The following is a 24,017-nucleotide window of genomic DNA, read 5'->3' on the forward strand; positions in this document are numbered from 1 at the left end:
TCCTCCAACCTCCTCCTCCTCCACCTGTCCCTGGGCTCCAACACCGCCAGTTGCCGTCCAGAAGTGCTGTACGCACAGTCAACAGTCCCTCCTCTGTTATTGGGGTTCAGTAACGTCAGCTGTTCCCCTGCTGTGTGTGTGGCAATCCCTCCTACCTCCTCCAACCTCCTCCTCCTCCACCTGCCCCTGGGCTCCAACACCGCCAGTTGCCGTCCAGAAGTGCTGTACGCACAGTCAACAGTCCCTCCTCTGTTATTGGGGTTCAGTAACGTCAGCTGTTCCCCTGCTGTGTGTGTGGCAATCCCTCCTACCTCCTCCTACCTCCTCCTCCTCCACCTGTCCCTGGGCTCCAACACCGCCAGTTGCCGTCCAGAAGTGCTGTACGCACAGTCAACAGTCCCTCCTCTGTTATTGGGGTTCAGTAACGTCAGCTGTTCCCCTGCTGTGTGTGTGGCAATCCCTCCTACCTCCTCCTACCTCATCCTCCTCCACCTGTCCCTGGGCTCCAACACCGCCAGTTGCCGTCCAGAAGTGCTGTACGCACAGTCAACAGTCCCTCCTCTGTTATTGGGGTTCAGTAACATCAGCTGTTCCCCTGCTGTGTGTGTGGCAATCCCTCCTACCTCCTCCTCCTCCACCTGCCCCTGGGCTCCAACACCGCCAGTTGCCGTCCAGAAGTGCTGTACGCACAGTCAACAGTCCCTCCTCTGTTATTGGGGTTCAGTAACGTCAGCTGTTCCCCTGCTGTGTGTGTGGCAATCCCTCCTACCTCCTCCAACCTCCTCCTCCTCCACCTGTCCCTGGGCTCCAACACCGCCAGTTGCCGTCCAGAAGTGCTGTACGCACAGTCAACAGTCCCTCCTCTGTTATTGGGGTTCAGTAACGTCAGCTGTTCCCCTGCTGTGTGTGTGGCAATCCCTCCTACCTCCTCCAACCTCCTCCTCCTCCACCTGTCCCTGGGCTCCAACACCGCCAGTTGCCGTCCAGAAGTGCTGTACGCACAGTCAACAGTCCCTCCTCTGTTATTGGGGTTCAGTAACGTCAGCTGTTCCCCTGCTGTGTGTGTGGCAATCCCTCCTACTTCCTCCAACCTCCTCCTCCTCCACCTGTCCCTGGGCTCCAACACCGCCAGTTGCCGTCCAGAAGTGCTGTACGCACAGAGCCAAACACCTCGCCAATGTGTTAGTGGGGTTCAGCACCGCCAGCTGTTCCCCTGCTGTGTATACGGCAACGTGTACTGCGACCGCCACGCAGGCACAACAAGTTAAATTTAAGGGAACCTGTCCCCCCCCCCCCCCAGGCGTTTGTTACTGAAGGAGCCACCTTGTGCAGCAGTAATGATGCAAAGGGAAAAAGTGCCTCTTTTCGTGGTGCTCCTTGCAGATGCTGAACCTAACACTTATGAAATGTGTCCCCTCACAGCGTTCAACCGTCCAGTAGGTGGAACTTTCCTTTGTCATGTGACGCAGCACAGCCGTCATTTTTACCCCCTTGTCGCCGTGCGCCGCCTCCTCAGCGTTGTTTGAATCTGTCCCGGAGCCTGCGCTGTTAGGTTACCCCTTGGCCATGCACACATTTTGCGCTGCCCGTCTTCTGACATCATTTGCTGTCAGGCTGGCTGCGCCTGTGCGGGTGCGCTGTCCGAGATTCAGCCTCGCGGTGTCGTCTAATGTAATCCCACCGCGGGCCTGGGATCCGTGTCCATGCGCAGTGCATATCCTCGCCTCTCACTCCCCTCCCTACGGCTTCTAAAGACTGTTCGGTGTCAGCTGATCCCTAATAGCATGCCACGGCCGTGACACCGCACAGTCTTAAGAAGCCGTAGGGAGGGGAGTGAGAGGCGAGGATATGCACTGCGCATGGACACGGATCCCAGGCCCGCGGTGGGATTACATTAGACGACACCGCGAGGCTGAATCTCGGACAGCGCACCCGCACAGGCGCAGCCAGCCTGACAGCAAATGATGTCAGAAGACGGGCAGCGCAAAATGTGTGCATGGCCAAGGGGTAACCTAACAGCGCAGGCTCCGGGACAGATTCAAACAACGCTGAGGAGGCGGCGCACGGCGACAAGGGGGTAAAAATGACGGCTGTGCTGCGTCACATGACAAAGGAAAGTTCCACCTACCGGACGGTTGAACGCTGTGAGGGGACACATTTCATAAGTGTTAGGTTCAGCATCTGCAAGGACCATAATTAAAAGAGCTAAGTTTACCTTTTCCAGCATTAGTGCTGTACACGATGGCTCTTCCAGCTACAAACGCCTGGGGGGGGGGGGTTAAAGGTTTCCTTTCAACTTGCTCCAGTGCAGGCTTCGGCCTACACTCCGCTCCCCCTGCTCCTCCTGCTGACCCTGGGCTCTAACACCGCCAGTTGGGGCCCAGATGTGCTAGCTGCACAGAGAAAAACACCTCGCCAATGTGTCAGTGGGGTTCAGCACCGCCAGCTGTTCCCCTGCTGTGCAGCCGGCAACGTGTCCTGCAACAGCCACGCAGGCACAACAGACCCAAAGCTGCCGCCAGTGCAGGCTTCGGCCTACACTCTGCTCCCTCTCCTCCTCCTGCTGACCCCGGGCTCCAACACCGCCAGTTGGGGCCCGGTACTGCTAGCTGCACAGAGAAAAACACCTCGCCAATGTGTCAGTGGGGTTCAGCACCGCCAGCTGTTCCCCTGCTGTGCAGCCGGCATCGTGTCCTGCAAAAGCCACGCAGACACCAGAACTGAAATTGAAGGGAACCTGTCCCCCCTCCCCCAGGCGTTTGTACGTTTTTAAGGCCACCTTGTACAGCGGTAATGCTGCATGTGTGCAAGGTGGCTCATAAACGTATTCTCCTCGCACATGTGGAACGGAAAACACGTCTAAAATGTGTCCTCTGTGTGACCATTTAACCGTCCCGGTGGTGTGACTTTCTTTTGTAATGACACGCTGCAACCCCCTTGGTAGCGCTGCCCGTCTTCTGGCATCATTGTTTGGCTGCCTGCGCCTCTGCGGCCGCCCTGACCCACACAACGCCCCTCGGTGTCTTATTTCTTGGGAGTGCGAGGGTGTGTTTGATGGGCATGAGCAGTGCATCAGTTCGCCTGTCCCTCATCTCCTTCCGCCTTCTTCAGACTGTGCGGCTTCATGGCCGTGGCATGCGATAAGGGATCAGCTGACGCCACATAGTCTGAAGCAGGTGTAAGAACCCAAGCGAGAGGCGAACATATGTACTGCGCCAGGCCATGAATCCCAGCCCCGCAGTGTTTTAACTATGTCAATACACTGCGGGGCTGTGATTCATGGGCATCGCGAACCGCACCAGCCAACATTAAATGAGGTCAGAAGATGGGCAGCGCTAACAGCGCTAGGCCAGGGGATAACACGACAGCGCAGACTCCTGTACAGCAAATAACAACGCTCAGGAGGCTGCACCCAGCACCAAGGTGGGATTCTTGACATCTGTGCTGCGTCTCATTACAAAGGGAACTCGCGCCTCCAACACAGTTTGACTGTATAAAGGGCTAAATGTTATACGTGTTCCATTCAGCGTGTGCAAGGAGCCAAATTAAAAGAGCAACCTTTGACTTGTGCACCACTACTGCTGCATAAGCTGTGGCTCTTCTACTTTGTAACCCCTGAGGGGGGGTTAAAGGTTACCTTTGAAATTGGTTCGATTAGGCTTCGGCCTACACTCTGCTCCCCCTGCAGAGCCCGGGCTCCAACACCGCCAGTTGGGGCCCGGTACTGCTAGCTGCACAGAGAAAAACACCTCGCCAATGTGTCAGTGGGGTTCAGCACCGCCAGCTGTTCCCCTGCTGTGCAGCCGGCAACGTGTCCTGCAACAGCCACGCAGGCACAACAGACCCAAAGCTGCCGCCAGTGCAGGCTTCGGCCTACACTCTGCTCCCTCTCCTCCTCCTGCTGACCCCGGGCTCCAACACCGCCAGTTGGGGCCCGGTACTGCTAGCTGCACAGAGAAAAACACCTCGCCAATGTGTCAGTGGGGTTCAGCACCGCCAGCTGTTCCCCTGCTGTGCAGCCGGCATCGTGTCCTGCAAAAGCCACGCAGACACCAGAACTGAAATTGAAGGGAACCTGTCCCCCCTCCCCCAGGCGTTTGTACGTTTTTAAGGCCACCTTGTACAGCGGTAATGCTGCATGTGTGCAAGGTGGCTCATAAACGTATTCTCCTCGCACATGTGGAACGGAAAACACGTCTAAAATGTGTCCTCTGTGTGACCATTTAACCGTCCCGGTGGTGTGACTTTCTTTTGTAATGACACGCTGCAACCCCCTTGGTAGCGCTGCCCGTCTTCTGGCATCATTGTTTGGCTGCCTGCGCCTCTGCGGCCGCCCTGACCCACACAACGCCCCTCGGTGTCTTATTTCTTGGGAGTGCGAGGGTGTGTTTGATGGGCATGAGCAGTGCATCAGTTCGCCTGTCCCTCATCTCCTTCCGCCTTCTTCAGACTGTGCGGCTTCATGGCCGTGGCATGCGATAAGGGATCAGCTGACGCCACATAGTCTGAAGCAGGTGTAAGAACCCAAGCGAGAGGCGAACATATGTACTGCGCCAGGCCATGAATCCCAGCCCCGCAGTGTTTTAACTATGTCAATACACTGCGGGGCTGTGATTCATGGGCATCGCGAACCGCACCAGCCAACATTAAATGAGGTCAGAAGATGGGCAGCGCTAACAGCGCTAGGCCAGGGGATAACACGACAGCGCAGACTCCTGTACAGCAAATAACAACGCTCAGGAGGCTGCACCCAGCACCAAGGTGGGATTCTTGACATCTGTGCTGCGTCTCATTACAAAGGGAACTCGCGCCTCCAACACAGTTTGACTGTATAAAGGGCTAAATGTTATACGTGTTCCATTCAGCGTGTGCAAGGAGCCAAATTAAAAGAGCAACCTTTGACTTGTGCACCACTACTGCTGCATAAGCTGTGGCTCTTCTACTTTGTAACCCCTGAGGGGGGGTTAAAGGTTACCTTTGAAATTGGTTCGATTAGGCTTCGGCCTACACTCTGCTCCCCCTGCAGAGCCCGGGCTCCAACACCGCCAGTTGGGGCCCGGTACTGCTAGCTGCACAGAGAAAAACACCTCGCCAATGTGTCAGTGGGGTTCAGCACCGCCAGCTGTTCCCCTGCTGTGCAGCCGGCAACGTGTCCTGCAACAGCCACGCAGGCACAACAGACCCAAAGCTGCCGCCAGTGCAGGCTTCGGCCTACACTCTGCTCCCTCTCCTCCTCCTGCTGACCCCGGGCTCCAACACCGCCAGTTGGGGCCCGGTACTGCTAGCTGCACAGAGAAAAACACCTCGCCAATGTGTCAGTGGGGTTCAGCACCGCCAGCTGTTCCCCTGCTGTGCAGCCGGCATCGTGTCCTGCAAAAGCCACGCAGACACCAGAACTGAAATTGAAGGGAACCTGTCCCCCCTCCCCCAGGCGTTTGTACGTTTTTAAGGCCACCTTGTACAGCGGTAATGCTGCATGTGTGCAAGGTGGCTCATAAACGTATTCTCCTCGCACATGTGGAACGGAAAACACGTCTAAAATGTGTCCTCTGTGTGACCATTTAACCGTCCCGGTGGTGTGACTTTCTTTTGTAATGACACGCTGCAACCCCCTTGGTAGCGCTGCCCGTCTTCTGGCATCATTGTTTGGCTGCCTGCGCCTCTGCGGCCGCCCTGACCCACACAACGCCCCTCGGTGTCTTATTTCTTGGGAGTGCGAGGGTGTGTTTGATGGGCATGAGCAGTGCATCAGTTCGCCTGTCCCTCATCTCCTTCCGCCTTCTTCAGACTGTGCGGCTTCATGGCCGTGGCATGCGATAAGGGATCAGCTGACGCCACATAGTCTGAAGCAGGTGTAAGAACCCAAGCGAGAGGCGAACATATGTACTGCGCCAGGCCATGAATCCCAGCCCCGCAGTGTTTTAACTATGTCAATACACTGCGGGGCTGTGATTCATGGGCATCGCGAACCGCACCAGCCAACATTAAATGAGGTCAGAAGATGGGCAGCGCTAACAGCGCTAGGCCAGGGGATAACACGACAGCGCAGACTCCTGTACAGCAAATAACAACGCTCAGGAGGCTGCACCCAGCACCAAGGTGGGATTCTTGACATCTGTGCTGCGTCTCATTACAAAGGGAACTCGCGCCTCCAACACAGTTTGACTGTATAAAGGGCTAAATGTTATACGTGTTCCATTCAGCGTGTGCAAGGAGCCAAATTAAAAGAGCAACCTTTGACTTGTGCACCACTACTGCTGCATAAGCTGTGGCTCTTCTACTTTGTAACCCCTGAGGGGGGGTTAAAGGTTACCTTTGAAATTGGTTCGATTAGGCTTCGGCCTACACTCTGCTCCCCCTGCAGAGCCCGGGCTCCAACACCGCCAGTTGGGGCCCGGTACTGCTAGCTGCACAGAGAAAAACACCTCGCCAATGTGTCAGTGGGGTTCAGCACCGCCAGCTGTTCCCCTGCTGTGCAGCCGGCAACGTGTCCTGCAACAGCCACGCAGGCACAACAGACCCAAAGCTGCCGCCAGTGCAGGCTTCGGCCTACACTCTGCTCCCTCTCCTCCTCCTGCTGACCCCGGGCTCCAACACCGCCAGTTGGGGCCCGGTACTGCTAGCTGCACAGAGAAAAACACCTCGCCAATGTGTCAGTGGGGTTCAGCACCGCCAGCTGTTCCCCTGCTGTGCAGCCGGCATCGTGTCCTGCAAAAGCCACGCAGACACTTGCTCTTGTACCTTCTGCTCCCCATCCTGGTTCCAGTACCGTCAGCTGGTTCCGGGCAGAGCCTTTGGCTTAGGTGCCTCCCTCTGGGTATCCGAGTTCCACCAACGTCAGGTGGTCCTTGGTAGTGCTTTCAGGCACGGGTACCTCCTGCTTAGTAACCGGGTTCCAGTAACGTCAGCTGGTCCTCGGTAGTTCCATTGGCTCTTGGACCTTCGGCTACCCATCCAGGTTCCAGCACCGTCAGCTGGTTCTCGGCACTGTCTTTTGCTCTTGTACCTTCTGCTCCCCATCCTGGTTCCAGTACCGTCAGCTGGTTCCGGGCAGAGCCTTTGGCTTAGGTGCCTCCCTCTGGGTATCCGAGTTCCACCAACGTCAGGTGGTCCTTGGTAGTGCTTTCAGGCACGGGTACCTCCTGCTTAGTAACCGGGTTCCAGTAACGTCAGCTGGTCCTCGGTAGTTCCATTGGCTCTTGGACCTTTGGGTAGCCATCCGAGTTCCAGTTCCATCAGCTGGTTCTCGGCATTTTCTCAGCCTTCTTGTACCTTCTGCTACATTTCCAAGTTCAAGAGACTAAACACGATGACCCGGAAGAACACCCCTAAGATGACGACGACACCAGAGACGACAACCACCGTGATGACGACGACCCTGGAGACGATGACCCTGAAGACCACCGTGATGACGACGACCCCGGAGACGACGACCCTGAAGACCACCCCGATGACGATGACCCGGGAGACGACGACCCTGGAGACGACGACCCTGGAGACGACGACGACCTGGAAGACCGAGAAGCAGAAGAACAAGAGGCTGCAGAACAAAGAGCAGAAGAACATTAAGCATAACACTAAATATCAGAGCAAAAAATATTATCTAAATTATAAGCAGAAGAAGACTAAGCAGTGTATGGGGGTGAGTCCGTTCCTCCTCGTGGTGCCCCTGGATAAAGCCTGATGCTGCAGGCCAAACTGAACGCGGACAAATGTAACTGTTTTGTGACAGGCAGAACGGAAGGTGTAATCTTCAAACTTTTATAGATAACAACTACAGGAATGCCTGTCACAAATAAGAATATGATGAAGAAGTAGAATATGATGAAGATAATAGTAAAATAAAAAGAATATGAACAATGTAACCCAAAAAATAATAGGTAGAAGATGAAGAAGAAGATGAATAAGGTGAAGAAGTTGATGTCAAAGAAGCTGATGATGAGGATAATGAAGAAGAAAGCGTGGGAGAAGAAAAAAAGAAGGTGAAGGGCGTTGAAGTAGTGAAACATCAATATGTGGCATAAAAAAAAAAAAAAAATTAACATAGTCAAATTCTTTCTAACGCCGAACGTCATCCAAAAAAAAAAAAATCCTGCTATTCTATTACATTGGGCTAAACCTCTGTGCCTTTAATGTCTCCGCCACGTCCCCCAATACATCCTACATTATTCTTAGTTGTTTTCCTTCATGTAGAATGAACCTACAAGTGTATAAAGGGTTTATTTTAATTCCGATATTTTCGTCCCATTGACTTGCATTGGGATCGGGTATCGGTATCGGATTGGATCCGATATTTTGACGGTATCGGCCGATACTTTCCGATACCGATACTTTCCGATATCGGAAAGTATCGCTCAACACTATTCATGAACCTAGGGGCAGTATTATAGTAATTATATTCTTGTACATAGGGGCAGTATTATAGTAGTTATATTCTTGTACATAGGGGCAGTATTATAGTAGTTATATTCTTGCACATAAGGGGCAGTATTATAGTAATTATATTCTTGTACATAGGGGCAGTATTATAGTAGTTATATTTTTCTCCATAGGAGTAGTATTATAGTAGTTATATTCTTGTACGTAGGGGCAGTATTAGTTATATTCTTGTACATAGGGGCAGTATTATAGTAGATATATTCTTGTACATAGGGGCAGTATTATAGTAGTTATATTCTTGTACATAGGAGCAGTATTATAGGAGTTATATTCTTGCACATAAGGGGCAATATTATAGTAATTATATTCTTGTACATAGGGGCAGTATTATAGTAGTTATATTCTTCTCCATAGGGGCAGTATTATAGTAGTTATATTCTTCTCCAAAGGAGTAGTATTATTATAGATAAATTGTTGTAAATAGGAGCAGTATTATAGCAGTTATATTTGTCTATGTAGGGAGCAGTATTATAGTAATTATATTCTTGTACATAAGAGCAGTATTATAGTAGTTATATTCTTGCACATGGGGGGTCAGTATTATAGTAGTTATATTCTTGTACATATGAGCAGTATTTTAGTAGTTATATTCTAGTACATAGGGGCAGTATTATAGTAGTTATATTCTTATACATAGGAGCAGTATTGTAGTAGTTATAGTCTTGTACATAGGAGCAGTATTATAGTAGTTATATTCTTGTACATAGGGGCAGTATTATAGTAGTTATATTCTCGTACATAGGAGCAGTATTATAGTAGTTATAGTCTTGTACATAGGAGCAGTATTATAGTAGTTATATTCTTGTATATAGGGGCAGTATTATAGTAGTTATATTCTTGTACATAGGGGCAGTATTATAGTAGTTATATTCTTGTACATAGTGGGTAGTGTTATAGTAGTTATATTCTTGTACATAGGGGCAGTATTATAGTAGTTATATTCTTGTACATAGGGGCAGTAATATAGTAGTTATATTCTTGTACATAGGGGCAGTAATATAGTAGTTATATTCTTGTACATAGGGGCAGTATTATATTAGTTATATTCTTGTACATAGGAGCAGTATTATAGTAGTTATATTCTTGTACATAGGAGCAGTATTATAGTAGTTATATTCTTGTACATAGGAGCAGTATTATAGTAGTTATATTCTTGTACATAGGGGCAGTATTATAGTAGTTATATTCTTTCACATAAGGGGCAGTATTATAGTAATTACACTCACCGGCCACTTTATTAGGTACACCATGCTAGTAACGGGTTGGACCCCCTTTTGCCTTCAGAACTGCCTCAATTCTTCGTGGCATAGATTCAACAAGGTGCTGGAAGCATTCCTCAGAGATTTTGGTCCATATTGACATGATGGCATCACACAGTTGCCGCAGATTTGTCGGCTGCACATCCCAAAGATGCTCCATACAAGGCAGGATGGATCCATGCTTTCATGTTGTTTACGCCAAATTCTGACCCTACCATCCGAATGTCGCAGCAGAAATCGAGACTCATCAGACCAAGCAACGTTTTTCCAATCTTCTACTGTCCAATTTCGATGAGCTTGTACAAATTGTAGCCTCAGTTTCCTGTTCTTAGCTGAAAGGAGTGGTACCCGGTGTGGTCTTCTGCTGCTGTAGCCCATCTGCCTCAAAGTTCGACGCACTGTGCGTTCAGAGATGCTCTTAGGCCTACCTTGGTTGTAACGGGTGGCGATTTGAGTCACTGTTGCCTTTCTATCAGCTCGAACCAGTCTGCCCATTCTCCTCTGACCTCTGGCATCAACAAGGCATTTCCGCCCACAGAACTGCCGCTCACTGGATTTTTTTTCTTTTTCGGACCATTCTCTGTAAACCCTAGAGATGGTTGTGCGTGAAAATCCCAGTAGATCAGCAGTTTCTGAAATACTCAGACCAGCCCTTCTGGCACCAACAACCATGCCACGTTCAAAGGCACTCAAATCACCTTTCTTCCCCATACTGATGCTCGGTTTGAACTGCAGGAGATTGTCTTGACCATGTCTACATGCCTAAATGCACTGAGTTGCCGCCATGTGATTGGCTGATTAGAAATTAAGTGTTAACAAGAAGTTGGACAGGTGGACCTAATAAAGTGGCCGGTGAGTGTATATTCTTGTACATAGGAGCAGTATTATAGTAGTTATATTCTTCTCCATAGGGGCAGCATTATAGTAGTTATATTCTTGTACATAGCGGGCAGTATTATAATAGTTAGATTCTTGTACATAGGAGCAGTATTATAGTAGTTCTATTCTTGTACATAGGAGCAGTATTATAGTAGTTATATTCTTGTACATAGGGGCAGTATTATAGTAGTTATATTCTCGTACATAGGGGCATTATTATTATAGTAGTTATATTCATGAACATAGGGAACAGTGTTATAGTATTTTTTTGTATATTGTGAGTATTATTATAGTATTTTCCTTTACAAAAGAGGAAGTATTATGTTATTTTCTTGTACAAAGGTGGTATTATTATAGTATGGGACAGTGTTGTGGTATTTTCGTATTTTTTTGTGCATCGGGTGTATTATTACAGTATTTTCTTGTATATAGTGCTATTAAAGTAATCTTCTTATACATACATATATAACGCCGTTAGTACAAAAAAAATACGTTTATCCTGAACACACAATCATAAAATAATAAGGAATATGATAATAAATAAAGAAACTGAAGATTTCCAGGAAACACAATATACACATAGAATAATTTACAAGTACAGGGGGCGGACCCCATGCTGCTCTTCATATTCATACAAGATAATAGGACGGATTTCTCCGGTATACCTAGAAGCATGGATGGCCACTTTTATAGTAGGGATTAAATCTTCCACCAGGAACTCATTACTGTAACCACCTTCAGCCATGGGATCTCCCGCTGTTCCAGCATCTACAGAGTAGATAAGACAATTACCAAGTCATATGTGTAAAAGAAAAAAAATCAAAACCTCACCACATGGGGATTTGTCTTTTCGAAGACTGCATTTTTTCACCTGTATTGACTTTTAAGAAGTCAGCACATTTTTTTTTACTATTACATATGTATGGAGTGTGTGTTTATAAAGATGTAGAAGGTGTTAATTTTGTCTATTAAAGAGGTTCTCTTGCCAATAAACAGATCATAAAGTGTCCTCCTGTTGAGCCCCCCTGCAATCAGCCATTAACAGGGGAGAAACTCTGAAGTGTCTATTTTCCTGCAGCACCACCGCAGGTGAAGATAGGTATTACACACTGTCCATTCGTATCAATGGGCTGTCTGTGGAATACAGGACAGGCCGGGTCCTCCAGAGTGAGAGACGCTCTTTGTGACCACTGTTTTCTTTGGTCTAAATCAAAGGACACTCTGTTAACTAATAATTATATAAAAATGGGTTTTCTAAACTTAGACTTGACTTTTAGATGTTAAAAAATAAAAAATAGAATTTTACCTTCCGAGCTTTGCCAGAAGGCATAAGCCTTCATCCTCAGGGCGGTGCGGAATCGCTCCTTATTACTCAAGGCAATGTTTTTTGGCTCTTTCGAGGGACTCTCTTCTACACCCTCAGTGTTAAGTGGAGAAAATGTTTTGGCTTTTGGACTGTTCCCTCGTGGGTTGGATAGCCGTACCCGATCCAGCAAGCTCCACCTTTGACTGAAAATAATTAAAATATGTTTATTAGACCAGAAAGTGTCGCCTTTTAGAGAAAGTGGTAGCACTTTAATTAGTTTACGTCCACTGAAGTCCATCACATTCAAGAATCTAAGGTCTAAAAAAAATCACATAAATTGTCTGCTTTTTTATATGTATTTTGTGAATATTTCTATTACATATATATTACATATTTCTTATTTATGCCCCCATAAACTTTTTATGTTCCCTTTTTTTTTTTGTGAAGATTTAATCCTAGCCACTGAAGCACCCACAGTAGCCTGACATTACCTGTTTCCTGCAGATCATTTATAATAATTAATAATAATTGTATTTCTATAGCGCCAACATATTCCGCAGCACTTTACATTTTAGAGGGGACTTGTACAGACAATAAAGACATTATGGAAAAACACATAAAATCAACAGATACAGGAGGAGTGAGGGTCCTGCTCGCAAGCTTACAATCTATGAGGAAATAGGGGGGACACAAAAGGAGAATGGTACACAATGCTGCTTGAGGGAGTCACCAGCCAGTATCAGGACAGATGCAGAGGGCTAATGAGTGAGTGGAGGGTGTGAACAGATGTTACGAGGGTCCTGATTTGGAAGAATATTTTGTGTGGGCAAATCAGGGAAAGTTAGATATGAGTGGTGATAGGCCAGCCTAAAGAAATGCGTTTTTAGGCCATGCTTAAAACTGTGGATTAATCGAATTATCCTGGGTAGTGCATTCCAAAGAATTGGTGCAGCACAAGAGAAGTCTTGGAGACAGGAGCAGGAGGTTCAGATTTTTGAGGATTTTAGTCTTAGGTTATTAGCAGAAAGAAGGGTACGGGTAGGGTGATAGAATGAGACGATGGAGATGTTGGGTGGTGCTCCACCATGGAGCACTTTATGGGTAAGAGAGAGAGAGTGAGTGAAGTTTATATTGAACTATGTAGTGGATGGGTAACCAGTGTAACGACTGGCACAGTGTAGAGTCAGCGGTGTAGCGATTGGAAAGGAATATGATCCTGGCTGATGAATTTAGGATGGATTGGAAGGGGAGTGTTTAGTAAGAGGGAGACCAATTAGTAAAAAGTTGCAATAATCCAGACAGGAAGGGATAAGAGCAACAGTAAGAGGTTTTGCAGAGTCAAAGGTAAGAAAAGGTTGAATTCCAGAAATATTTTTGAGGTGTAGGTAACATGAGCGAGCGAGTGATCGGATGTAAAGGGTGAAAAAATTCTGAATCAAGTATGACCTAAATACACAGTGGGCAGCTTGCAAGGGAGTAATGTAGAACCACACACAGAACTGGAAATATCGAGCATAGGTAGGTTAGTGAAGGGAGGAAACACAAGGAGTTCAGTTTTTGACAAATTCAGTGTTAGATTGAGGGAAGACATAATTTTTGAGACAGAAGTAAAACAATCACTGGTATTTTGCAGAAATACAAGGTTGATGTCAGTTTTGCTGTATAGACTGGGTCGTTATGAGCAGAGTCATTTCATAATTAAAGAGTAGGATTGAGATAAAGAGGTATTCCCATTTTGGATATTTGTGGTATACACAGTTTGTACAGTAGATGTTTGCTTCAGCAGAATCTCAAAAATGGGGCCCTATAGTGCACTGTCAAGAAAAATGGTCAAAACAGCTCTTTTGGCTGTTACATAGTTCCTCCTTCAGTGGTCAGATCTGAAAGGAGTTACTCCTGTCATAGCCATGAAAAGCTGAGATGATGATACCCTTTTTAAATACTTTTTATGCTACAAATACGCTTTTAAAACTATATACTACATATGTCCAAGATGGGAATACCTCTTTATCTCAATCATCCTCTAATGATTATGAAATGACTTTGCTCATACCGTACCAGTCTATACAGCAAAGGTGACATATTATCTGCAGGAAACAGCTTTGCTGCATAGACTGGTACGGAATGAGCAAAGCCATTTCATAATAATTAGAGGGTGATTGAAATAAAAAGGTATTCCCATCTTGGACACTTGTAGTATATACAGTATTCCAGCAGTATCACAAAATTGGACCCTATTGTGACTGTAAAGAATGGAGTACTAGCAGTTCTCTTGGCTGATAACTTCATGTTATTTCCATCTCAGACATGAAAGGCTGGTAACACCCCCTTAAGACTCTGCAGATCCCTTATCAAACCTAGCACACAATAGAACTTTTAGGACTAAATACAAGTCCGAGACATAATAGAAAAATTGCAAGTAAAACACCGGAATTATTATTTTCGCATTTTATCCCTAATTATAATATAGAATGGAAATTGGAATTAATAGTCTGGAGTGGGGGGAGGGGCAGTAACGTCAGAATGACCATGCCAACCAGGTATCAATCACGGGAAAGAGTCTTTTGAAACATTTCTCAATGTGAGCTAGTCGGCTTTTATTTCCGTGTTCCGTGAAGTAACTATTCCGTCCCGCCGCCATTAAGTCCCTCCGCCATTATTCGCAGATGTTTTGTGTTGTCAGTGAGTGATAAGGACACGCTGTGCGCTGCGATTCATGTAAAGTAAACAGTTCTATTATTGACATCGCTCCCCGTGTCATCGCAGCTTCTTATCCACTTAATAGTCGATTCTGCAGAAATTAAGTCACATTTTCATTTCCTTCTGTTAATTACATTGCACATTTTCAACATCAATAAAACCAGACAAAAAGTAAAAAACAACAAAAACTAAAGAAAAACACATTCATCCTTTTCTGAAGCGAATCAGCCCCGTCCCCACCACAAGCCGCATCAAACAATAATGCTTACATACTTATTCGACTTTATTATGTATAAGGCATGTACTGCCGATCAGAAAAAATAAAAGGATTCAGCTCACCCTTGTGATGTATTCTCACAGCCCATGAGAAATTTGATCCGAGCACGGAAACCTCTCTGCTTGACGCCAGGTACTTGTGCATGAAAATGAAGGTATCCAGTTCAGGAAATAAAATCAAAAGTCTTTATTTGGACAAATTTAAAAAGTAAGCTGCTTGACAAACCAGTGCATACTGGAGGAAGGAATATCTTCAATAACTGGACGCGTTTCGAACATGTATAGTGCTCTTAGTCCTCAGTTCCACCAAACTGTGAAAGTGAAACTGAGGACTAAGAGCACTATACGTGTTCAAAACGCGTCCAGTTATTCAAGACATTCCTTCCTCCAGTGTGCACTGGTTGGTCAAGCAGCTTACTTTTAAAATTTGTCCAAATAAAGACTTTTGATTTTATTTCCTGAGCTGGATACCTTCATGTTCATGCACATGTACTGCCGAATGACTTGTATCATCACAGACATGTACGGCCAGTGACATATATCATCACAGACTTGTACTGCCGGTGACATATATCATCACAGACTTGTACTGCCGGTGACATATATCATCACAGACTTGTACTACAGGTGACATATATCATCACAGACATGTGCTGCCAAGGATGTACAGTATATGATCACAGATGTGCCCTAGTTATTATCATTGCTGTCACTTTAGTAACATCACAGGTCACACCCAGGACAGCCCAAATAATGCCCAGTGAGACCCATTTGTGAATGGTCTATGTAAACCATAGGCCAGTTGGCAAGTGAGCATAAACTAGCAAACAAGACAATGGCAGCTCTTCAAATCTAAGCAAAAGGGGGAATTTATCCCTTCATAACATTTAGCATCAAAAAAGTGAAAGAATATAGTCCAAGGCATATCTGTGACTTTCTGCCTTTTTGCTTTAGTCCTGACATATTTCTGAAAGTGAAAAGCAGTTGAAGTTGAAAGGTCTCCGCTCCAGGTTGAAGTGCTCCTATTTTGGGGGTTTTGGGATTCCTTTGAGCTGTGTGGTTGAGGTCTATGTGGCCCAAACATGGCATCCATCGCTTTACACAGTGCTGGCCACAACCCTCCTCCACCCATACACGTGATCAGTGGTGAATGTGTGCTCACCAGAGTTCCACCTGATCAAGAAAGTAAGGGTCCCTTGCCCACATTTGAATGGACGGGTGGTCTCGTATTTGTGCAGCCACTTCTATTACCGTATACAGGATTGATGGAGATAGCTGAGTGCTGCATTCGACCATCTCTGTCAGCCCCATAGAGAATGAATGAAACAGAAGTGCTACGATCATTTTAGAGGAGTGTTCGGGGCTGATTATTACCAAACAGACTCACAGACTCAATTTTGAAAACAGACTTATCTTAGTAATTATGAAATAAAGGAAAAATATTCACGTTATAAAAGCCAATGCAAATAAGAAACTTCCAATAGGACGCACTAGATTCAATACGTGAAATATAATAGGAGAGCATACTGTATATATAATAAGAGCAAGCACCCCTCTATACAACATACTCTTTTTTACAATACTCTACAACGTTTTTTTCCATGCCGTAAATGTAGAATGTGTAAACAGACTACAACTCAAAAACGAACAAGTATAAAAAAGGGGACACGGAATTCAAGATTAAAGATTTTATTACATGCTCCACAACAGGGGTCATATATATCATTAAGTGTCCATGCAGGAAAATGTATGTGGGGCGACCAAACGGCCGCTCAGAGTGAGACTTAACGAACACATACGCAATATAAAGAAAAAAATGTTGGGTCACTCGCTCTCTAAGCATTTTATAGAACATCATAATGGACTAATACAAACTATGGAGATTTCGGGTATTGAAACCATCCAACTGCACTGGAGAGGAGGAAACTATATTAAATCAATGTCAAGGATGGAGACAAAGTGGATTTACTGCTGGATACCATGATACCCAGGGGACTCAATAGTGAGGTTGAGCTCTCTGGCTTTCAATAAACCTATTTGCTGAGGCTGCTACTCGGGGTCAGGGACCATCCCGGAGGAAGGAAACAGACGTTTCCGAAACGCGTTGGTTTATGGTCCTTACCGCGATCAGTACAACCCCCTCTAGTCACACGGGCGGTCATGTGATTCACTGCGTCACGAAGGTCCTACAGACGAGCCGCTCTCACTATTCGCACACCGCGTGGCATCTGGACACAGAATCCCGCCTACTACTGGAAGGTACGGACGGAGCAGCTACCACCGGCCGGGGCAGCTCTCCGGCACAACTTTAAAGACTTTATTCACCTCATCTACATTGTTGTGGAGCATCAGGCAACTACCAACCTTCACTACTGTGAGTAAGACATTGATGCACTTTATTATACAGACTGCCTACCAGCATTGCATGTGTCCAACACTAGTGGCTGTAAGCCTCCTGTGGGTTATATCTGCACTTCTATTAGCAGTTCATTATATCCATACCGACACGTATTGAATCTAGTGCTTCCTATTGGAAGTTACTTATTTGCATTGGCTTTTTTAGCGCAAATATTTTTACTATATTTTAGATTCTACCTCAATGCAGTGGTAATTGTTTATTCGCAGCAGAAAATCTAGCCTCTGACACCTTGCGCCACTTGTTTATTTTTTTTATCTTAGTAATTGTAAGAATATGGTCTTACTTATAGTCGGAGTTCTCCTTTAAAGAAGAGTTCTCAAGTTTGGAAGTTATGGAAAAGTTTTGTAGAATCTTTGAGATTTTAAAATGTGGCAGTTAAAGAGGTATTCTCAAGTTGGAAAGTTATTCCCCATCCAATATATCTCTGGGGGTCCGCCTGGCAGTACCTAGTGCAGCAGTCTGCTATCTCCGATGGTCCTGAAGAGAATGAATGGAGCTTCAGTTTGCATGATCGACCACTGTTCCATTTACGCACCCACTTTTATGGATAACTGGAAGGCCCAGTGGTCGGATCCTCAGGGAAGTTGTCCCTTTTACCATGAAAAATACTTCCTAAATAAATATCATATAAAGGTCTGCAACATTACAAAAAGAAAAATGGGCCGATGAAAAAGTTTGGACACCTGTTGTGAACTCTATTTTTGGGCTCCCTCTAGTGGTCACAAGCGGTACTGTGTAGTGTTGTCTTTCTGCAGGTTGCAGCATCAGCTGGTTCGTTATCCTTGGTTGGTTTCCTATTTAGCTCACCTGGATACTCAGTTCCTTGCCTGTTATCAATGTATTCAGTGCTCTTCAGATTCCTTGTGTCTACCTTGCTCCCAGTCTCTCCAAGACAAGCTAACTTTTTGTTTGATCAATTTTTGATTATCAGTGTTCATTATGTTTTTAGTCCAGCTCGCTAAAATGTGATTTCCTCGCTTGCTGGTTGCTCTAGGGGACTGAGGTTCTCCCCCCACACCGTTAGTTGGTGTGGGGGTTCTTGAAATCTCAGAGTGGATATTTTGTAAGGGTTTTTTACTGACCGCATAGATTCCCTTTTCTATTTTCTGCTATCTAGTATTAGTGGGCCTCATTTGCTGAATCTGCTTTCACCCCTGTGTATGTGCCTTCCTCTTACCTCACCGTTATTATCTGTTGGGGGCTTCTATATCTTTGGGGATTATTTCTCTGGAGGCAAGAGAGGTCTTTTCTTTCTCTCTAGGGGTAGTTAGTTCCTCAGGCTGGCTCGAGACGTCTAGGATTTTTAGGCACGTTCACCGGCTACTTCTAGTGTGTTTGGATAGGTTCAGATTTGCGGTCAGTCCAGTTTGCCACCTCCCTAGAGCTTGTCCTATGTTTGTTACTTAGCTGGAGTAATTTGTGATCCTCAACCACTAAGGATCATAACAGACACCCTTGGAAATTTCTGTGCTCAGATACCTTTGACCAAGGTTTCAGGCCTTAAGTAGCCTGTTAGGGTTATGGCTAGGTCACTATCATCATTAGAAAAGGCCAGGTATTGCAAATTTCGGACCTTTATAAAAACCCAGCCTCCTCTAACCTTGTGCCAAAACACAGCAGCCATAGGGTCTTCTAAGCAGTGGCCTAGTGCTCTGAAAATGACAATGGTGGAGGCCCACAAAGCAGGAGAAGTCTAAAAGAACATAGCAAAGCATTTTCAAGCTGCCTTTCCTCAGTTCAAAATGTAATTAAGAAATGGCAGTTATCCGGACAGTGGAGGTCAAGATAAGGTCTGGAAGACCAAGCAAAATTTCAGTGAGAGCTGCTGTAGGATTGCTAGAGAGGCAAATCAGAACCAATGCTTGACTGAAAAAGACTTTCAAAAAGGTTTAGTAGACTCTGGAGTTGTGGTACATTGTTCTACTGTTCTGCAACACCTGAACAAATATGGTGTTCATGGAATAGTCATGAGAATAAAACCTCTCCTGCATCCGTATCATAAACTTCAGCATCAGAAGTATGCAAAAGAACATCTAAACAAGCCTGATGCATTTTGGAAACAAGTCCTGTGGACCAATAAGGTTGAAATAGAACTCTTTGTCCACAATGAAAAAAGGTATGTGTGGAGAAAAAAGGGCACAGAATTTCAGGAAAAGAACATCTTGTCAACCATTAAGCATGGGGTGATCAATCATGCTTTGGGGTTGTGTTGCAATCAATGGCACGGGGAACATTTCACATGAAGAGGGAAGAATGGATTCAATGACATTTCAAGAAATTTTTGAAGCAAACATAACACCATCTGTAAAAAAGCTGAAGTTGAAAATAGGATGGCTTTTACAAATGAATAATGATCCTAAACACATGTCAAAATCCACAATTGATGACCTCAGAAGGCGCAAGCTGAAGGTTTAACAATGGCCCTCACAGTCCCCTGATCTGAGCATCATTGAAAATCTGTGGCTAGACCTCAAAATAGCAGAGGATGCAAGATGACCCAGGAATCTCACAGAACTGGAAGAATTATCCAAGGAAGAATGGATGAAAATCCCTCAAACAAGAATTGAAAAACTCTTGTCTGACTATAGAAAGCATTTACAAGCTGTGATACTTTCAAAAAGGGGGTGCTACTAGGTACTAACCATGCAGGGTGCACAAACGTTTGCATTAGCCCATTATCCTTTTTATAATTTTTAAAATGTAAAAGATGAAAATATACATATTTTTTTTCCTAAAAATACAAAGGAAATGTGTCATCGTTAACTTGAGGCCTTTTAGAGATCATTTATTCTTCAACTTGCTTAACTGTTCACAATAACAGTAATTTTGACCAGGGTTCCCAAACTTTTACATTGCACTGTATAGTCTAACCCTGCAGTCATATGCCTTCTATCTGCTCTCTACTCCTAGAGTTGGAATGTTGCCATACAGCAGAGCACAGCTGGAAGCCTGGTAGATCAGACTACACAGGGTTCCGTTGTTGTCTGTCACCATGGAAACAGTGGAATTGTAGATTCAAAACAATAGAAAATATTTGAGACTCCACATTCTCCTCTATATGTAGCACTTGCAGGGAAAAAAAACACCTCTAATTCAGCATGAGATCAAAAATGTCTCACAGTAAATCTGTTGTCATAGTCTGCTTTCAATATGAGTTCTGTGTCCAGAGTATAGTCAAGACTCTTAGTCTGAATATTTGGAAGTCCGATATCCATTATGTTGTTCCCAGGGATTACACATGCAACCCACATATTCAGGCATCACTAAGACACATGCATCAGAAAGAGGATTGTTAGCAGGCCCATGCAAATAAGAAAGTATACTGTATATATACACTGCTCAAAAAAATAAAGGGAACACTAAAATCCCACATCCTAGATATCACTGAATGAAATATTCCAGTTGTAAATCTTTATTCATTACATAGTGGAATGTGTTGAGAACAATAAAACCTAAAAATGATCAATGTAAATCACAACTAATATCCCATGGAGGTGTGGAGTTGGAATGATGCTCAAAATCAAAGTGGAAAATGAAGTTACAGGCTGATCCAACTTCAGTGGAAATGCCTCAAGACAAGGAAATGATGCTCAGTAGTGTGTGTGGCCTCCACGTGCCTGTATGACCTCCCTACAACGCCTGGGCATGCTCCTGATGAGGCGGCAGATGATCTCCTTAGGGATCTCCTACCAGACCTGGACAAAAGCATCCGCCAACTCCTGGACAGTCTGTGGTGCAACGCGATGTTGGTGGATGGTACGAGACATGATGTCTCAGATGTGCTCAATTGGATTCAGGTCTGGGGAACGGGCGGGCCAGTCCATAGCTTCAATGCCTTCATCTTGCAGGAACTGCTGACACAATCCAGCCACATGAGGTCTGGCATTGTCCTGCATTAGTAGGAACCCAGGGCCAGCCGCACCAGCATATGGTCTCACAAGGAGTCTGAGGATCTCATCCCGGTACCTAATGGCAGTCAGGCTACCTCTGGCGAGCACATGGAGGGCTGTGCGGCCCTCCAAAGAAATGCCACCCCACACCATTACTGACCCACTGCCAAACCGGTCATGCTGAAGGATGTTGCAGGCAGCAGATCGCTCTCCACGGCGTCTCCAGACTGTCACATCTGTCACATGTGCTCAGTGTGAACCTGCTTTCATCTGTGAAGAGCACAGGGCGCCAGTGGTGAATTTGCCAATCCTGGTGTTCTGTGGCAAATGCCATGCGTCCTGCACAGTGTTGGGCTGTGAGCACAACCCCCATCTGTGGACGTCGGGCACTCAGACCATAAACATGGAGTCAGTTTCTAACCATTTGTGCAGACACATGCCCATTTGTACCAGAATAAGAAGAAAAAGTTGTCAACATTAAGTATGTGAACATCTTCTAGTAACATTTTTTAATTTGAAATGACATGTCTAAAGATTGAGACTGCACTACTGAGACATTCCAGTGATAGCATGCCTTTGTCAGATAACTCAAATACATCTTAATCTACTTTCTCCTTGAATATACAGTACACCAAGACATTTGGAATTATTGCATTTGATTCCCAAAATGACCCCATGACAGCACCCAGTGGCATACTGAATTCTGTTATAAAATGATGTGTCTCTGTATTAATTACAGGGAGCGTCTATAAAAAAAAATCTGCTGACCCTCCAGAGGTACATATCAGGTCAATGGTGCCCTGTGGACACGCACCTACAGAGAATGCCATTTTTGACCCAAGAATCCTGAAAGTGGATATTCGCAGCTAGTTCGATCACGTTTCCAGAAGTGGAGCCTAAAACATTCTGCTTCTTGCAATGTAAATGTTATTAATCATGTGAACATGTCAAATAGATCAAAGTGAACATATACAGCACTATGCAAAAGTGTTAGGCAGGTGCGGAAAAAATGCTGCAAAGTAAGAATGCATTCGGAAATAGAATTGTTCATTTATCAGTTAACAAAATGCAAAAGTGAATGAAAAGAAGAAAAATCTAAATCCCATCCATATTTGGTGACTGCCTGTCGCCTCCTTCATTTTTCGGTCACTTGAACACAGTTTTTGAAGGAACTCGGCAGGAGGTTGTTCCAAACATCTTGGAGAACTGACCCCAGATCTTCTGTGGATGTCACTTGTGCAGATCCTTTATGAGATCCCAGACAGACTGGATGATGTGAGATCAGGGATCTGTGGGGCCGGATCATCACTTCCAGGACTCCTCATTCCTAATGACATTGGCAGGATGTTGGGGGTCGTTGTTCTACTGCACAATAAATTTGGAGCCAATCAGTCGCCTTCCTGATGGTATTACATGCTAGATCAGTATCTGTTCGTATTTCTCACCATTGATCCTGACCAAATCCCCATCTTGTATTGCTGAAATGAAGCCCCACATTTGTAGGTTCCTCCACCATGATTCACTGTTCCTGCATTACCCTCATTATTGTGCCGCTCTCCAGTCTTCAGGGAACAAACTGTTACAACCAAACATTTCACATTGTGACTCCTCAGTCCAGAGCACCTGCTGACATTTTACTGCACCCCGGTTCCTATGTCTTTATGCATAATTGAATTGATTGACCTTGTTTCCCTTTGGAGGACCACAATTTTTCCATGAAGACCACTTCTGGCCAGACTTCTCTGAACAGCAGATGGGTGTAGCTGGGTCTCACTGGTTCCTGCCAGATGTGAGCTCATGGCACTGCTGGACATCTTCCAATTTTAAAGGGAAGTAAGCATGGTGTCCTTCATCTTCTGCACTAAGTTTCCTTGGCCGACCAATGTTTTTAATGTCCTTAACGTTGACTATTATAGGTGCTTCTTCAAATTAGCTTGAACAGCACATCTGGAAACCCCAGTCTGCGGTGAAATCTTTACCTGGGAGAGACCTTGCTGATTCAGTATAACTACCTTGCTGATTCAGTATAACTACCTCGCTGATTCAGTATAACTACCTCGCTGATTCAGTATAACTACCTCGCTGATTTAGTATAACTACCTTGCTGTGCTCAGTCTTCCCATAGTGTATAACCTCTGAAATAAAACTGTCTTTCACAACCTCACCTTTATAGCAGAGTTTGGCTGTTCTTCACCCAGTTTTATGCCTCATACACAGCTGTTTCTGTTTCAGTTAAAGACTGCTTCAACAGTGCAAGAATATCTAGAAGAATTGATGTTGTTTTGAAGGTAACAGTCACTCCAAATAATGATGGGATTTAGATGTTAATTGATAAAAACAAACTAAAATACCCAGTTTTATTTTTAAAACATTACTACGCAGCATTTTTTACACACCTGCCTACAACTTCTGCACAATATTTTTAGTTCGTATCCTAGGACCCTCCTCTACTGACACCCCAAATGGAAGAGCACTCGGTAAGATGCAGTAACACCTTTGGCCAGTATACTATTCAACAATGTGACTAGCGACGTTTTTGTCATTATCACCATATGAGGTCTTTTATTTTACCAGATGAGCTGATCTTTCTCTAGGCGCCATTTTTCCATATACATATGTGAGGGTTTCATTTATATTAATTTTTATTATTGGTAAAATGCTGAAAAAAAAATTACACGATATACCGGTCATACACATATAAGTAATGTATGGGCAGTAGTGTATGGGCTACTACGATACTGTGGACACTAAATACGTCCAGGTTGAGTTTTTTTTATATAATTTTGTAATGTTTGCTCAATAAAATGTTTCATAAAAATGTGTTTTTTAATTGTGTTTGTAATTTCTAC

General features: G+C 45.1%; 1 protein-coding gene across 1 annotated transcript in view; it reads right to left on the minus strand.

The window, feature by feature from the left end:
• KCNQ3 (potassium voltage-gated channel subfamily Q member 3) overlaps nt 1-24,017 on the minus strand; it is a 262,622-nt gene that overhangs the window by 17,338 nt on the left and 221,267 nt on the right. The window contains exons 10-11 of the mRNA XM_077271251.1: nt 11,884-12,086; nt 11,243-11,345 (exon numbers count right to left, since the gene is read on the minus strand). Of these exons, the coding sequence (XP_077127366.1) occupies nt 11,243-11,345; nt 11,884-12,086 (306 nt within the window). The remainder of the gene's footprint in view (nt 1-11,242; nt 11,346-11,883; nt 12,087-24,017) is intronic.

Source organism: Ranitomeya variabilis, chromosome 6 (genome assembly GCF_051348905.1).
Source record: "Ranitomeya variabilis isolate aRanVar5 chromosome 6, aRanVar5.hap1, whole genome shotgun sequence".
NCBI classification, from domain to species: domain Eukaryota; kingdom Metazoa; phylum Chordata; class Amphibia; order Anura; family Dendrobatidae; genus Ranitomeya; species Ranitomeya variabilis.